General features: G+C 43.8%; 1 protein-coding gene across 3 annotated transcripts in view; it reads left to right on the top strand.

Annotated features, from left to right (window-relative positions):
• The window catches only part of LOC6585699, a 119,783-nt gene that overhangs the window by 87,269 nt on the left and 14,541 nt on the right, over positions 1 to 17,973 (top strand). For all 3 annotated transcript variants that reach the window (XM_002011291.4, XM_032732784.2, XM_044009314.1), the window contains exon 3: positions 11,480 to 11,674. In XM_002011291.4, the coding sequence (XP_002011327.2) occupies positions 11,480 to 11,674 (195 nt within the window). The remainder of the gene's footprint in view (positions 1 to 11,479; positions 11,675 to 17,973) is intronic.

Here is a 17,973-nt window from a genome sequence, read left to right as displayed (position 1 = left end):
TCTCTACTTCTATTTCTTCCTCTATCCCATCCTCCTTTACTCTCTCAGCCTTCTCTTCTCCTTCAGCTTTTATTCGATGTCATTTTGCCGTCAATTGATTTGTAATGTCTGCTTTTTTCTTCTTCTTTCTCTCTGCGTGCTAACGAAATGTGAAGAAATTCCTTTCAAAAGCAGGGGGCGGGGCTCTTCTCCCGGCTGCCCCTACCACACCAAGTGGAGGGTCACAGTTTTGCATTGGGAATTGTTTCGCTAGCGCGACTCAAGTTTAATATAAATATATATGTATAGAGGTATATGTATATATTGATAGTGAGAATATTCACATATATACATACACATAGACATACACATATACATGTGCATGTACATGTACATATTCGTATGTATCTCAAGTACATGTAGAACAGAATACAGAATACATAAATTGAGCGCATAAAAATCAATTTGGCGTAACCGCACAAGGCAAATAAAGTGGCCCAGACGCTTGGCCAAAAAGGACCTACATATAGCAGGAGGATGAGGAGGAGGCACGTGAGGGAGAGAGAGAGAGGTGCAGGAGAGAGTGTGAGTGAGGAAGAGCCCTAAGAAAACGTTCTACTTGGCAAATTGTCCGTTGTTTTGAGCTTTGATGTGGCATTCGCAAGAGCGCAGATGTGTGTGTGCGTGTGTGTGTGTGTGCGTGTGTGTGAATGGCATTATAATGTTGGGCATGCCGCTGCATAAAAACTGGCCGAGGCAATCACAGCGTTTATTTGCATACTTTTCGGCTGCTTTACATATTTATTATGATTTCTTTTGCTTGGCTCCAGCCACGCCCCCAGCAGCAACGCCTCTCTCACACCCACTCTCTCTCTCTCTCTCTCTCTCTCTCTCTCTCTCTCTCTCTCTCTCTCTCTGTCTTTAGCTCCAGCTACAGCTTCAACGCACCCAAGAAAAAACTTTTTTTTTTTTATTAATCATAAATTTTGCAACTTAACTTTAACCCCTTTGGCCACGCCCACTCTTGTGGGCTACCTCCATTTTCTTTTATATAGAAATTCATATATATATATATATATATCAAGTATATGTTTATGACTCAGTTTTTGTTTGTGGGTCAGTTAATAGCCGAAGCCAAAGGCTGGGCTGCAGCTAACAGCTCGAGCAGACACCTCAAAATGTGGCCAAATTTATGCCAATAAGAAGGGGTATATACGCTTGTGTGTGTGTGTGTGTGTGAGTAATCTTGTTCAAAATGATTTAGCGCCTAGACGCATATCCACATTCGGTGAAATGAACCCAACTTGCTCGACTAGTTGGCCCATAATAGGGCCAATAATAATTTGCGCCAGCCCCTCCGGCTGTTGCTATACCCTGTCAATGTGTATGTGGGCTATATTGGTTCCTCTGGCATGCGCACGAGACTCGGACAACACTCAACAACATAGTCGCGCCTCAGTGTAGAGCATGAGTGAGCATAATAAAGGCGGGGCTCACTCAGACGCACTTATAAACTGAATGCGTTATATAATAGTAATAATCATAAAGGACAATTTATCTTTCTGACCAGCATGAACTGATGAATTGCTCTAGAGCTAGTCTGGTCCGCCCCTCCCTCCTTTTGCCCACCTCTTTATGCGAGCTCGAATCGCAGCAGCGCTTGCAGACGAAGCTCAACCCCATTGCTTGAGCAGTTTAAACTCGAATCATCGATATATCTGCAGTCTATTCATTACTAAATCACATCTCATTGATTTTTCGATTCGGAATGGAGGCTGTACTAGAGACCACGAGAGACCCCTAGTATAAAAATATATGCTATATATATATATGCAAAACTATGCCCATAGACTTCTCCCTTGGCAAGTTGTGCTCTCGCTGCATAGGTCTAACAATTTCTCTCAGTGTGCCTTAAAGCAGCTTAAAGCCTTCATATTGATGTATTATAACGCTTCTCTGATTGCTTTTCATAAAAGGGATTACCCAAAGAACGTTTTTTCGCTTTATTAAAATTGTTAATGCCGTAATGAGCTTTAACTTTTTTACCAGCCTCGTCTACTTAAGATCAGATATATGTATATGCATACGCATATATGTAGATATTTACATTTTCATATATGATTTCAGGAATATCCTCTTTGGGGCTGTGCTCTGTGCTAGCATTTGCACAAGTCCTTTGCAGCCTTGTTGCGCGCTTTCTGTGTGCACTTTAAGGTGGATGAACAAAAAAATATTGTTATGAGACGACTATCGAGGGAAAGAGACAGAGACAGAGACAGAGACAGAGAGAAAGAGAAAGAGGGGGAGCGAGAGGGCCGAGAAGGGGTTGTTGTGCAATTGTGATATGCGCTTGGCACCTGGTTGCCGCGTTCACTGTCCATTGTCCGCTTTGCCCCCTCTGTCCCCCTCTGTCCACTGTTCGTGCTACCCTCTGTCTCGTCTGCCGTCTCTGTCCCTGCATTTGATAGAGTGCGAAGTTTGTGTGACCGTTGGCATAAATTGCATTCATTAGGTCGCTCGCTGGCAGACCCTCGCCCCCAGAGGGAGGCAGGGGCGGGACGTTGGTCGTGTCCTTTTTCGCCACTCACCACGTTTCGTTAACAGTTTTTCGTGTATTTCGCTTTTTTCATATTTTTTATATTTTGTGCCCTGCACTCAATGGAAGGTGCTGCACACGGGGTATATTGATTCTGCTTGCACGTACGTAAGACTTGCGAGAGCTATATAGGTGTAAACATGGATCAGTCTAAATTACAGTACATGAAAAACTCAAAGTCTCCTCTCTCTCTGCTCTTGCTCTTTTAATATCGATAGATACCGAATGGAGCACATACCAGTTCGTCTATAACTCGAGATTTACTGGAGCCATTTGACTCAAATTTGGTGTACAGCTGCATATTAGTCTTATGAATATAAGATGTGTTCCCGTTACTCAAGAACTATTGAAGCTATCAAGCTGCTTCTTTATATATAGATGTGCGTTAGCTATGGAAATCAAGTTAATGTAACTAATATATCTCGTTCTCTAGGGGGATTATCCTTGTGTATTTTATTATCTATTACCTATTACCTATTACCTATTACCTATTACCTATTACCTATTACCTATTACCTATTACCTATTACCTATTACCTATTACCTATTATCTATAGCTTGGCTGCTCTTCAGTTGCATTTCAACCCGAATTATATCCTCTTTCCCATATACCCTATTCATTTTGGAAACTTTGGAGCTTTTCCTAGTCGTTGGCTGCCATGTGGAGCCATTCGTTTCGTTTTTTGGTTTTTGGCGCTGCGCAGTCTGCTTTAGTGCTCTTGTTGTGGATTATTGTTATGCTGCTGGCAACTGGACTCGCTGACTAGTTGATGGTTCAGCTGAGCTTTGTTTTGCGGCCCGCTGACCAGCAGCGAGTCGAGCCCCGAGTCGAGTTGAGCTTGTTCAATGTAATTGGGAAAACTGTCGAAAATCGTAGTCAACTTTCCACTTTTTTTGCTGTTGGCTCTGCATTCGCATGTGAAACGAGGCCGAGGCCGAGGCAGATGCCGAGGCAGCGGCAGAGCCAGAGACTGAAACAGAGGCTGCGTGTGCATCCATACGTTTATTATGCAGCTCCATTTTTTGGTCCACCCTAACTAAATTGTGGATTTCCTTTTCATTTTTTTGTTGGTTTCTGGTCGAGGCAAAAGATTCGATTTGCTATGTGAATGCGTATGCATTTCACTGCTTCAACTGCTGCCACACACACTTGCACACACGCACACACACGAGGCACACACACACACATAATAAAAAGCTAATTGTGCTCAACCAAAAAGCCAGCAAAAAGCATTCACTGTAAAATCTCAACAATTTATTGCACTTCACTTGCCAATGAGCTATTTGTGTGTGTGTGTGTGTGTGTGTGTGTGTGCAGGTGTGTGTGTGAGTGTCTGTTTGTAGCTTAAGTTGTTGCCAGTTGCTTGAGTCCTTTAGCTTGTGCCCTGTTGCCTCTGCCTCTGCCTCTGCCTCTGTCTCTGTCTCTATTTCTGTCTCTGGCAACTGGGAAATGAATGTGAAAACTATTTAGCAAGCAGACAAACTGCTAATACTCCTTCATATGGGTATAGTGGTTTCATATGTAATGCTCTGCTCGAAAGGAAGAAGCCAGGGAGAACCTTTAGAGACTATGAGCTGTTCGTATCTCGCAAAATTGTTCGAGCATAAAAATGGAGCTTGTAAATATTCCTGATAAGGAAAACAGTCGAGAGGACTCCCTTATATTGAGTGAAAATGTTTCTATAGGATCAGGCGATAGATAGTATCAATAGGCTATGTGATCCATCCCTTTGCAGGATATATAGTCGATTTCAGCTTACTTCTACCCAGATCATATATCCACATATAGAAGATAGAAATGCACACATATACATATATGCATATACCATATATATATATATGTATATAGTCAAGATATCCGACAGCTGAAATGTATATCAAACTGCCCCCGTGTCGAATGCACTGGGCATGTGTGTATATGTGTGTGTACTTATATGCCAGTTAGGCAGTTAGAGGAGGGCGGCAGTGTGGGCGTGCCTGTTGAGGTTATACAAGCTGACAAGTGGGCGTGGCTGTTATATATGAGAAGGTCGCATTAAATACTTATGAAGCGCATAAAAACAACGCGAGAGCCAAAAGCGAAAATAGTTGAAGAGACGTGTCCGTGTGGGTGTGTGTGTGTGTGCGTGTGTGTGCGTGTGCGTGGTTAACAAACTGTAATTTACATTAAGTGTTGACACGTTGACATACGCAAGCTACACACATTGCAATTGTCGTTGGCTTTAGCCAGGCTTTCATTTGTTCTGCCATTACGGTGTGTGTGTATGTGTGTGTGTGTGTGTATGTGTGTGCTGTTCAGCCTGGCCGTAAAGGGCTATTATAACTTTGTCGTGCCATAGCGAGAGCCAAAGCCAAAGCGAAACACGGACCTTAACTTCAGACAAAAGGGGAGAGCGAAGAGAGAAGGGCGAGGTGGAGGTGGTGCACAGGGGGAGTGCGGGGCCAGATGTGTGTCGCGGTCAAAGGGCAAGTGAAGGGGGCCGTGGAGCGGCACTGGATTGCGCCATAACAACATAAAAAGCTTACTAGCCGTGAGCCAAAGAGTTTTTCTTGCTTTCTTTGCTTCTCTTTTCACTTTTTTGTGCTTTAAACACAAATACGAGTTTTTTCTATGTGTACATATATTTGTAATTCATTTAATTATAAATGCGCCTGGTTTTTCGCTCTGTGTATGCGAGCTGAAGTTAGTTTGTAGGTTATGTCTGGCCAATGGACTTGACTTACTTAAACTGCGGCTGAAGTAAATCTGAAATAAGTTCAAAATATAACAAAAACATTTAATCCAGTTCGCATTCAAAGCGCAGGGGGATGGTAAAGCTCTGTGGGTGCGCTTGAAGTAAGCTCATGCAAGTAGAACGTGAGGAGTTTAAGCAAGTTTTCAGGCAGATTTAAGACAGATTTATAAAGCATTTACCGAAAGAGTTTCTCAAGGCAAATAGTGAGCTGTAAAGGAGCTTGAGCCGAGCTTTTAAAGAGATGCTAAACGTAACTAAAATTCAGCCTAAGAAAGTTTTTAGTATATTCGACGCAGAGTTCCAGTAAGCCTTAAATGGGTTTTAAGAATAATAAATGAGCTCATAATGTGATTATCTTGAGCTTTAAGGGTTTAAATGAGTTGAAGCGATACCGCAACAAATTCAAGTGAGCTTTAAGAGGCACCAAATAATATTCGCTCAACTTTAAGCCGTGCTTGTATAAAGCTTTCGCTTGAGCTTTTTCACATCGGCAATCAATTAATATTTATGATCAAAGCTTGATTGGCTTTTGTTTTCACTCTACTTGAGGTGCGGCAGCAGTTGACAATGGCGCAAGGTTGCCACATTTCACATGCTGTCGCTGCCGCCAACGCCAACTGTACCCAGCTGTGCCGTTAGGCTGACAGAGAGGACTGCAGAGGGCGGCAAGGACAAGGCAGAGGCGGGGCAGGCAAATAAAACGTAATGTGGCACTTAGAGGGTCCACTAAGTGGCCATTGGGCACTGTCAAATGCAAATGCTGTTGTTGCTGCTGTTGTTGTTGTTGCTGTTGTTGTTGTTGTTGTTGTTGTTGTTGTTGTTGTTGTTGTTGTTATGGCTGTTGCCACTGTTGCCAAGTGGCAATTGAGGCAGGTGGCAAAGGGTTGACGCTGTTAAAAACGAGAGCCAAATACACGCGGGCATGAATGTATGAATAAATGAGCAGCAAGCCAATTGGCCACTAGGCACTTTTGCCCACCATCTGGCAGCATTGGCCACATTGCCCAATCGTTCATTAATTGGCCATTGACAACAGCTCAGTTGCAGTTGCTGCTTGGAATTGTGCAGTAACAAAATGAATTCATTTAAGTAAATTCATTGAAGTTAATGTCAAGCGACCTCGCCGATCTGGCAACGCTATGAAATAAGCAAGACTTTCTTGTGTCTCATCTCGGACCTTCGCTAATTGATTTGAAATAACTTGAAACGGGCGGACAAAGGCAACAGTCTGGCAACAGTCTGGCAACACTGTGCAGGCTGGCAACGCTGCCAAAGGCGCTCAACTCGTGAGGTTCGGCAAAGTTGGCTGAAGCTGAAGCATTCAAGTCTGAAGTTTCAGTTATAGTTATGAGCGGCTCAGCCGCCTCCTCGGCACCTGCTGCTGTTGACAGTGTTGACAAACGCTGCAAAGCGACAATATCAGTTATTGAAAGTTTGCATCATCTACTTCCCCAAATTTGTTTCGTCTCCGCCTCTGTTTGCTGTTGACAGCCCTTCGGTTGCAAAAACTTTCGGACAACGGCAGCTCAGGTGGTGCCGGGGGGGTCGGTGGTAAGCCTCTTGTTTTGACCAAAAACTTTGGCTGCAATTTGTGAGAGCAGCCAGAGCTCTGCCTGGCTGCAACAGCAACAGCAGCAGCAGCAACAGCAACAGCAACAGCAACAGAAACTGAAACCGATAGACGATGAATTAGCCATGCCTCAGATGAGCTAAAAGCACTTAAGACTAACCGAAGTTTGGCAACAATGCAGTCTTAAAGGCAGCTTGCAATTACTTTACTTCCTTACGGCTTCTACCTGATGCTCTGTGTTGCTATATTTATCCCTTTCTTATTTTCGCTCTCTCTCTCTCTCTCTCGATTCTCCTCTTTCGCTATATATCGCTCTTTTTCTCCCTCACTCTTCTTTTATCTCTCCCTCCCTCTCTCTCACACACACAGTCTCTGTCTATTTCTATATCGATCTCTTTCTCACTCTCTCTCTCTCTGTCTCTTTCATTCCCCTCTCTATATATCTCTCTTTTTCTCCCTGTGTCTTCCTTCATCTCCTCCTCTCTCTTCCTCTCATTCGCTGTTGAACGGATGTTTTACTTAAATTTCATTCAAACATGAAATTTGGCAACACCGCAACTCGAATAATAACAGAATACCTGAAAGACTGACAACAGATACATTTTCATCACAATCAGAAGCGCTGTTGCCGCACTTCGCGGCAAGTTTGCCTTGCTCTTACCTTCAGCCTCAGACGAGGTCCGCTGGCTGCGCTGCAGCATGAAAAACACTTGACTGAAGTGTGGCAGCAATGCAGTGCTTGACGGCCAAAAGTCCGCGTCTCTTTCTGATCTGCGCTGTTGCCGCAGTTCACGAGAGTTTTTTGTGTTTTCCTTTACATTGACCAAGTGGAAAACAAAAGGGCGATGCGACTTTTTATCTGTTTATCTGCCGCACTTGAGTTTGTCAAAAGCAATTGTTTGACTTGGCTAGACAAACACGCGAAAGAGAGAGAGAGAGTGAGTGTGAGAGAGAGAGTGAGTGAAAGAGAGAGGTAGAGAGAGAGCTCGTCGGTTTAAAGGACGAGTGTCAAACGCAACTGACCAAAGCGGGCAACAGGGAAACTAGATTGTGCAAAGGATCTTTGCTTGTTTTGTTTTCCCTTTTTTCTTTGGGAATCAGCAACAACAACAACAGCTGCAACATTTTAGGGGCATTTGCTTCACATCGCTGGCCACAAATAACCAAGCTGTGTTTATTTCTCGCAACCTCGTGTCGAGGCAAACGCGTCAGCAACTGCTGCTGCTGCTGCTGCTGCTCTTGCTGTTGCTGTTAGCCCTTCTCCTGCTGCTGCTGTTGCTGTTGCTGTTGCTGTTGCTGCTGGCTTTCTCCTGCGCCCTTCTCTATGGACATTGAGTTATGTTGTGGCAACTCGTGTGTGTGTGCCCCAAGGAAATGCAACTTCAGCACCAACAACACCAGCAGCAGCAGCAGCAGTCAAGGAAACGTCCTTCGCTCCCCCCATGCAGTCGGCTGAGCCATTGTGTAATTGCATGCGGCATTCTGATCCCAGCAATAGCTGCGCAATTTACAGGCTTAGAGACAATGACATTTACATGTGACGCATTGAGCAAGGCCCACATGCAACATGCAAAAGAAGTGTCTAATGGGATGTGCCACTGGCGCCTGGAATGTTGCACTTGGAAATTGGAAGTGGAATTACCAAAGTGGAGTGCAAGGGAGGAATGAAATGCAGCAGCTGGACTCTGGACTGGGAGTGAGGAATGGAACTAGCAAATCAGAATTGCCAGTGGCTGATGGATGTGAGGAATTTAAGTAGGATTTGGAAGAGTCCATTGGAGGTAGAAATTACATATATTAGTGGAAATAGAAAGAGGAACTTTAAGGCGAGGCATGCATTAAAGTTCATTCTTGGGAAGTAGAAAAAAAGTGAAAGTTAAAAATTCAAGGTGGGAAGTGGAAGCTGGAAAAGAAAGTATTGAAATGGTGATACATAATGGAACTTGCGGAAGGGATTGGAAATGGGAGCTCGAATTGGAAAGCGGAAATGCGAATTGAAATTGGCAACTTCAAATAGAAAGTGAGATTTGCAAAGAAAGGCTGAGAATGAAACATAGGAAAAGGAAAGGGAAGCACCAATCGAATGGAGTACTGGAAAATAGAATAGGAATAGTTGGAAATTTAAATGGATTGGAGTTATGTCTCATTGAAGTATTTCCCTAACTCGCAGCTGCCCATATTGACTTAGCAAGCGAATGAAATGCGGCAACGCTGCTTCCTACTTCAGCTGAGTGTGAAGTGTGGCAACAGCGCACAGCTGTTATCAAGTGCACCAGGAATTTGGGACTCCACTCTCGGAGATTAAACCAAGTCAGTCGCATAATTATCGTAATGATAGTAATAGTCATTATCATCGCCATCATCATTGCTATAATTGTCATCGTTATCAGCAGGCAGCGCGAGCAGCTGCCATAATCAACAGTAGCTGCAGCTGCTGCACTTGCAACTGGAGCTGCAGCAGCTGCGGGCAGACGGCGACTTGATTGTCGCTAAAAGCACAACCAAATGCCAAATGGCCAACTGGCCAAATGGCCAACTAGCCAACGGGTTGACAACTCTCAAGGAAGTGTGAGCATTAAGGATAAGCCACGCCCTCTACCCTCGGCCCCGCAATCAAGTGGCATGATTGCTAAGCAGCATTTTATGCCGTTTATTGCCACAACAAGCCGGATCAGAGGCAAAAGTTTGCTTTGTGCTCCTGGCTCCACTCTCTGCTGCCTCCCTATGCGCTTCTCATTCGCATTCATGACTGCCGCTGTTGCCGCTGCTGCTCCTGCTGCTGCTCCTGCTGCTCCTGCTGCTGCTGCTGCTGCACACAATATGCTAAACACTTTGCCGGCAGCCAATGCAATCATAATTTTAACTACTTTAGTTTTACGCCCTCTACCTCCCCGCCTCCTGCTCCGCTTCGCTCGCCTCCTCCTTTGCGTGCGTCCCCCTGCCGCCTGCTGCGACAGCTCCTTGCACTTAGTTCTATTATCCCGGCGCTTTGTTTTGGCCTCATTTTGCTCGTTTTTACTAATTTGGCGCGGCCACACCAAGCGCCGAGCGCTGAGCGCCGAGCAAGCCAATGGCTAAAATGCTCAGCAAAGGCGGAGAAAAAGAAAAACTTGTTGGAAAAACCCAGCGAAATGAAAATGAAAATGAAAAATATAAATTGGCTTTTGTGGTGTGGTGTGCAAAATTACGGGCAAAGGCCCTTTAAACCTAATACACGGACCGAGCCAAGAGCAAAGTAAAACTGCACTAGCTGGGGTGTGCACGACGGGCAGATACCCCACACCCATTTATCTTTATTCGTGGAAAAGTCTACGCACATCTCATAAGCTAAATGTGCTTACAAAGATCTCGAAGTTTACTGAAAAACTATTGAAGAAGTAAAGTGAAACAAATTTCACATCTGTGTCTATTTATAAGATACATACAACATGAAGATCTTGACCTATTTTCAGGCAAGTCTACAGAAAAAGTATCCAATACAATTGTCAAATAAATGCCTGAAAATCGAAAAAAAAGGAAAAGCAGAGATTATATCAATGGAAGAAGCAACCAATACGCCCCTCAATTTGGCAATTTCCATATATGCAGGGTACAGAAACAGAGAGAAACTTTGGAAATGGCATCGATAAATACCGTTAAAATCGATTTTAAAGACAGTTTTTTGCCATTTCTGACTGAACAAATGCAATAGCTGCTGGAATATACAACAGCCTGAAAGAGAGAAACAGAGAGAGAGGGAGAGAGAGAGAGAGAGATAGAGGGCAAAGTAAGGGAGCGTGATGGCTGGCCGTAGCATATTTCAATTCATATTGGAGCTCGCTTTCTCTCACTCCCTCTCTCCCTCCCTCTCTCTCTCACTCGCTCTCCCTCTCTCTCTTTGTGGCTTCATTAGCGCCCTTTAAGGGCCAAACTGGAAATGCTCGCCCGGCCATAGCCAGCGGCGACGCAATCAAGGCAAATGGATTTTAATTAATTTTGCCGGAGCTGCACAATTTTTAATTAAGAAACTTGAAACGTCACTCGTTGCATTTAGCATTAGTATTTAGCTACAGCAGCAGCTGCTGCAGCTGCAGTTCGAGCTGCAACAAAAGTCCGCCCCGAGGTATTTCGTCCAAAAATCCTTTGTCCCACATTTGCTCAGTGGGCTCGCTGTGAATAGCACGGCAGTCGGCAGTGCATGACAAATGTTTTCTTTGTTTCCACACATTCCACATGCAACTAGGTGGCTAGGTGGCACTCTCCAGTGTTGGCTAAGCCGATAAAGGCAATGATAAAGCACGGAATTAGAAATTCGTAAAAGCTGCTGAAATTCTAATCATGAAACATTCGACTCCCTCAAAGCAATTGCTGTGGAAAGATAAATAAAAGAATATTTAATGAAAGACAAGAAACGAGAAGCAAACTGAAGCAGGTACAGTGAAGCCTGCCTGCCTGAACTAGGTAAACTAGACTGCATCAGCAGCTGAATAGCAAGCTAATGCACTTCAATCTATTCGCATAAACGAACTGCTTTAGCTAGGCTTCACTGTACTTGCATTTGCATTGCTTTTGAGCTTGATGTCTTCATAGACTTAAACCTCTGCTCTGCTCTCCTTTCAGTGCTCGACTGCCAGGTGGGCGACTGGGGGGCGTGGAGCGAGTGCGACAAGAGCTGCGGCGCTGGCATGATGACGCGCACCCGCCAAGTCCTCCAAGCAGCCCAAAACGGAGGCAAGCACTGCCCCTCCCTGCTCCAGAAGCGAGCCTGCCAAGGCTATCGCTGTCACGGACATCGGGATAAGAAGATACTGAGAGGTAAGTCCAAATGTATCTGTATCTGTATCTGTATCTGTATCTGTATCTGTATCTGTATCTGTATCTGTATCTGTATCTGTATCTGTATCTGTATCTGTATCTGTATCTGTATCTGTATCTGTATCTGTATCTGTATCTGTATCTGTATCTGTATCTGTATCTGTATCTGTATCTGTATCTGTATCTGTATCTGTATCTGTATCTGTATCTGTATCTGTATCTGTATCTGTATCTGTATCTGTATCTGTATCTGTATCTGTATCTGTATCTGTATCTGTATCTGTATCTGTATCTGTATCTGTATCTGTATCTGTATCTGTATCTGTATCTGTATCTGTATCTGTATCTGTATCTGTATCTGTATCTGTATCTGTATCTGTATCTGTATCTGTATCTGTATCTGTATCTGTATCTGTATCTGTATCTGTATCTGTATCTGTATCTGTATCTGTATCTGTATCTGTATCTGTATCTGTATCTGTATCTGTATCTGTATCTGTATCTGTATCTGTATCTGTATCTGTATCTGTATCTGTATCTGTATCTGTATCTGTTGTATCTGTATCTGTATCTGTATCTGTATCTGTAACTGTATCTGTATCTGTATCTGTATCTGTATCTGTATCTGTATCTGTATCTGTATCTGTATCTGTATCTGTATCTGTATCTGTATCTGTATCTGTATCTGTATCTGTATCTGTATCTGTATCTGTATCTGTATCTGTATCTGTATCTGTATCTGTATCTGTATCTGTATCTGTATCTGTATCTGTAACTATTTTAATGAAATGCAAATTTAATAAAAAATATCCCGGCCTGACATCGCTTCCTTTATCGTGTTTCCCTTGCACCTGTCAGGTGAGCTGTCGTGCATTCACGGCTACAACAATAGCTACGGCAACTGGGTTACCCCTTTATCTCGATCCGGGCCTGCATCTGTGTTGTGGCGCGTTAATTAAAATAGTCGATGGCCAGCCCTCGATTTGCAGGCCCTTTCAATATATTACAATTAAAATCTAACTGATATGTGCAAAGAATATTGATAAATTGAGATATTTAGAATGCAGCAGCAAATCAAATGTGAATTTTCAATTCATTTCTGCTGCCTTTTCAGGCATTGTTTGACTTAATTAATTCCAGTTTTTCACTTCTACATGAATCCACTCATATTCAACAGCCTTTCAGCTCAGAGGGAGCTTTCCCTTTCTCTCTCTCTTCCTCTCTCTCTCTCTCGCTTATTTCATATTCCATTTTGCATATTTGTTAAGAATGTTGATATGTTGATCCACTTAGCAAGCACTTGGCTCGTATTGTTAGCGCCCCAGAAAATGCAGCGTAAATATTTTACACCCATTGTAATACCACGTACTTGGCCTTAGGTTGGGTAGTCCAACTGGGAGTTTGAAACTCTTTTGAAGAGCTTAACGCTAAGTATATCCCACGTCTTCTGTGCCTCCTTTGTGACTCCAAGAAATCCATCTTTCTATCTCTCTCTTTCAATCCCGCTCTACATTTCTTTATCTTCTTATCCTCATCTCTCTCTCTCTCTCTCTCTCTCTATCTTTCTCTCTCTGACCCATCTCTCTTTCTCATCCATTCTCCTCTTCTTCACCCACAGTATATGTCTGTATACTCCTCTTTTTTTGTTTTTGATGGAATGACTCACAAATCCTAGTCTCACCTGAGTCAATCTTCACATGCAATCTACAGGGTATTTCAAAGTCAACCCTTTGGATGGTTGGACGGCTGCATTGACAGAGCTGTGCAATGCAAAAAGCTTTTTCATCTAAACGCCCAAGCAGAATGTGAAGCAAACTAAGTCACTTGACGGGTGGCTGGATGGTTTACACGAATCCACACAGACGCTGATGCACTTCTGCTCTGGCAGAAGAGAGTGTGACAGAGAGAGAGAGAGAGATAGAAAGAGAGAGGTGGGAGGCATCTTTGCTGCAGATGCATCTGTCAGCTTTCGCTTGTAGCTGAAAGTTTTTTTTCTCACTCTACTTTGTTCGCTCTTTCTTTGGAATACCCTGTACTCACACATACCCATTGGTAGGCAGGGTATATTAGACTTGGCATATACTCTAAAGCCGGCTTTACTTACTCACACTGCTGTAATATTTCTGCCTTAAGCTAGGAAATCACATGCAAAACTTCTGACTCACTTATCGCTTCAAGGGTATTTTGTAGCCGAGCACTCGGCAATCGTTGACTTCTTTTAGAGTTGGCCACGTAAAAAGCGAGCAGTGTCCTAGGAAGAAGACGAATGTGGATGTAGGTTCTGGGCTCCAATCTCTGGCCAGAGAACTAACATTCCTCTCTCTCTCTCTCGCTCTCTGTCTCTGGCCTCTGCTTCTTGCCTCTCGCCACTCTCCTCCCCCCCGTTCGTACCCCAGCCCCTGCCCTTTGGCCTGGCAAAGCAATTTTGTGCAAGTGGCTGACATAAAAGCCATATTATATTTGGCTAAGTGTCGCCGACGGCACACATACACAAACACCCACACACGACCACGCCCCCATTCAGCAGCAGTCGAGCTATAGTGGGTCCTAAGCGACTGCACAATACTCGCTCAAGGTACACAAGCAAGTGAATAGATAGATCCACATAAGTGTAAGGTACATACAGATGTATAGAGAGAGAAAGTGAGAATGAGAGAGAACTTCCTAGTCTTTGTATAGCCTGACACGCCCCTATGGACGTAGATTTGAAATATGTGAAATTGATGGTGAAACGAAGTGACGAACGAAGGCAGATAGAGGTAGATAGAAGCGAATAGAGACAGATAGAGATGGATTGAGAGGCATAGACAAGGATGAATACGAATGAAGACAGATGACGACTGATAGAGGCGCAAAGAAAATGAAAGAGACGGACAAAGATAGATTGAGAAAGATAGCTACGGTTGATAGAGACGGAAAAAGATGAATAGGGATAGAGATGGCGGGAAAAACAGAAGCAGGTGCATGGAGATAGAGGAAAAGTGCTCAGCACAGAGACTGGATGGAATGACGGAATGAAGACTCTTCTGCACAAGCGAGAAAACCAATATACTCACTTTGCCATTTTGCTCTTTACGTGAACGAGTGCAAAAAAGAAAAACAAAGCAGAAGAAGTTGCGGCAAGCATAAAAAAAGTAGCCGAAAACAAAAAAACTATTAAAAATCGCAGCAGAAGTTTTTTGTTTATGTTTTGGGTCGCCTGTGCTCCATTAACCACGAACGTGCCCCGTCTTTCTACAGCCCCTCTTCGTCTCCCCTCTCCACTCCTCTGCTCTGCACTCCTCCTCCTCCTCCTCCTGCTTCTGCTTCTGCTGTGTGGCTCTGGAGTTAGTTGTGCTTGCGGTTCTTGTTGACGCTCGTCCGCTCGCTCTTTAAGCGTTTAATTAAAACTTTGATTGCAGCCATTAGAAAAAATTGTTAAGCTCTGTATGCAGAAATGATCCACACACACACACACACAAACACACCAGACGTCACATGTCACAACCATCAATAGAGAGTGAGAGAGAGAGAGAGAGAGAGAGAGAAAGTGAGTGAGGAATTCGTAATTAACGGTTGTTTAGTGCTGGATAAAGCAAGTTCCATTAAAACTATCAAATTCAATTAAGCAACAGCTAAGAGCTTGCAAGGCACATGAAAGCTCTTAGTCCAAGAGCTTTAAGTTGATTAATGATTAGTTACTTTCAGAGAAACTTTTAAGCTGAGTTCATCATCTCCATCTCCCTCTCCCTCTAGCATATTATGGTATATATGCAGCAAGATCAAATGCAATCGATGTTCTCCCATAATTAGAGAGCGATTCAACAAGTTGCTTCAGCTGAATCACTTTGGATCAGCCCAATGGATGCTTCATTTTCGCGCTCACCATTGAGAACTCAGATGTGGCAAGCCAACTTGCGTACTGTCTGCAGCTAGTAGCTCTGAGAGCCTTCAGCTGCAAAGTAGGCTACACGCCCTCCTCTCTCTCCGCCCCTTTTCGCACATTGACAGCAGCTGAAGCAATTATTTAAGAGCTAATTGACATTTACAGGCGCACAGAGAGAAGCAGATGCGAATTAAATGCTTTAAAGCTGTTTATAGTATTAAGCAGTGTGAGTGTGTGCGAGCGTGTGTGTGAGTGTGTGTGTGTGTGTGCGTATGTGTGATTTGTTTATCTTGCAAATTGCTGTCAGACACAGTGGAGCTTTTGCTTTGGCTTTGCGCTTTAGTCGGGCAATTACAGAGCATTAAAATGTCGATTAGAGCTGGACAGGGCAGAGGAGAGGCAAGGGGACAGAGAAAGAGAGAGAGAGAGAGAGAGAGAGAGAGACGACAGAGTTGGTATCAAAGCGCAACTTAAATCTAAATCAAAACCGCTTGCAAAGTGAGGATGTAAAGATGCAGTTGAGTGTTTCTGACTACAAAATACCCTAAGCATCGAGTAGTATAGAAAGAGAGAGAGAGAGGGAGAGAGAGAGAGAGAAAGCACAGCAGACGGACTAACTTGACTCTTATCTAGATACTGATATTGATATGGTACATAATTACACTTTAGCCCATCAACAATTAGCCCATGCAACTATTATAGGGTATACACAAAGACGAACAGCGCAACAAATGAAGCAAAGCAAATTAAGGCAAGAGGGAGAGCAAAAGGAAGCTGCACGCAGAGCGCTCGACTGCTCAACTGTTGCAGATACTGTTGCAGCAACACCTGACAGCAACAGCAGCAGCAGCAGCAGTAGAAAGAGCAACAGCGACTGCGACATCAAACAACTGACATTAAATACGTGCAATTTGTGTTAGATAATTGGGTAGGGCGCAAATTAAATTTGCTCGAGACTCGAGCCAAGCAGCCGCATGAGAAGCGCAGAGAGAGGCGTGCGCGCGCGCTCGTTCGCGTCATTAAGTATGCTATTAAAAATTTGTGTAATGCCAAGTTAATTGCTAACAACCAGGCGTGTCTCTCGCTCTCGCCGTCTCTGTCTACCTCTGTCTCTGGCTCACTCTTTTTTTGGCATGTGTGTAATAATTAAGGTAAACAAACACGCCCCTTCGCCCACCCACAATCACACACACTCACACCTACGGCCCGCCATGTACAATGCCCAGCGCCATTTGCAGGTGGAAAAATGTTGTGAATTTAGTTAGCTGCACTGAGCGAAAACATCGAGCTAGTCTCATTTTTACCCCAACTTGGACAACTTTGGCAAATCTTTATCTATTTATATACAATATCTTTGCTTGATCCACGTGAGTATTACGACGTTTGACTACAACATTTTCTTACTGGGCAAATGCTCCAATCAATCCGAATTGCTTCTTAGCGTCAACTTTCAATCTCTGAGTCCATCAAACGTCAATCGTCACCAATCAATCATCACACTACCAATCAGATCCATAGTAGTCAATCATTCAATCAAAATTGGAGCGAATTCCATCAGACATTTATAATGAGCATTCAATCAGTCAGTGCAGGTAATCAACCACGAACGTGCCCCGTGTTTCTACAGCCCCTCTGCGTCTCACCTCTCCACTCCTCTGCTCTGCACTCCTCCTCCTCCTCCTCCTGCTTCTGCTTCTGCTTCTGCTGTGTGGCTCTGGAGTTAGTTGTGCTTGCGGTTCTCAATCAAGTGGAGTCGTTACATCGTTCAATCACTTAACCGTTAAATTATCAGTCTATCAATCAGTCGACTAGGCAGTCAATCTGTTTTGATGCATTGGCTAAACTTATTCAAATTAATCAATCACTCGTCAGTCAGTCAATCAATCAATCGCTCAATCATCCTTATGCATATGTTACTCAGGCAATCCAGTCAGTCATTAAATAATCAATCAAGCCAGCAAGCAGTTCCCCATATTCAACTGCTTCACTTTCGCCTTAAGTACGTAACCAGAGTTTTCTCACAGTGCAGCTAATATGTGTGCGCTCACTTTTGTCGCCGACTGTCGTCGCTGCCATCGTCGGCCTTCTTCAGGGTTTCTCGTTGTCGCCGCCATTGGCAGGCCACAATAATGCGCAGTGCTCATTAACGTTATAAAAATAATTGCTGTACACTTGCAGACATCCATTCGCTTACACACACACACACGCACACCTACACACACGCACACACTCACACACCTGCACATACATACGTTGAATACTCATTCACTTAGGGCTGTGAATTACGGGCCATGTGCTAAATTCCAATTAACTTGCATGTATGTGTGTGTATTCGGATGTGTGTGTGTGTGTGTGTGTGTGCTTGTGCAAGTGTGTGTGTTGTGCTTGGCCAAGTAGGTAATCGTCCAAGATGAAAAACGTAGCCGAAAACCAG

This window comes from Drosophila mojavensis, unplaced genomic scaffold (genome assembly GCF_018153725.1).
Source record: "Drosophila mojavensis isolate 15081-1352.22 unplaced genomic scaffold, ASM1815372v1 contig_136, whole genome shotgun sequence".
NCBI lineage: Eukaryota > Metazoa > Arthropoda > Insecta > Diptera > Drosophilidae > Drosophila > Drosophila mojavensis.
This window is presented reverse-complemented; position numbering and strand designations above follow the sequence as displayed.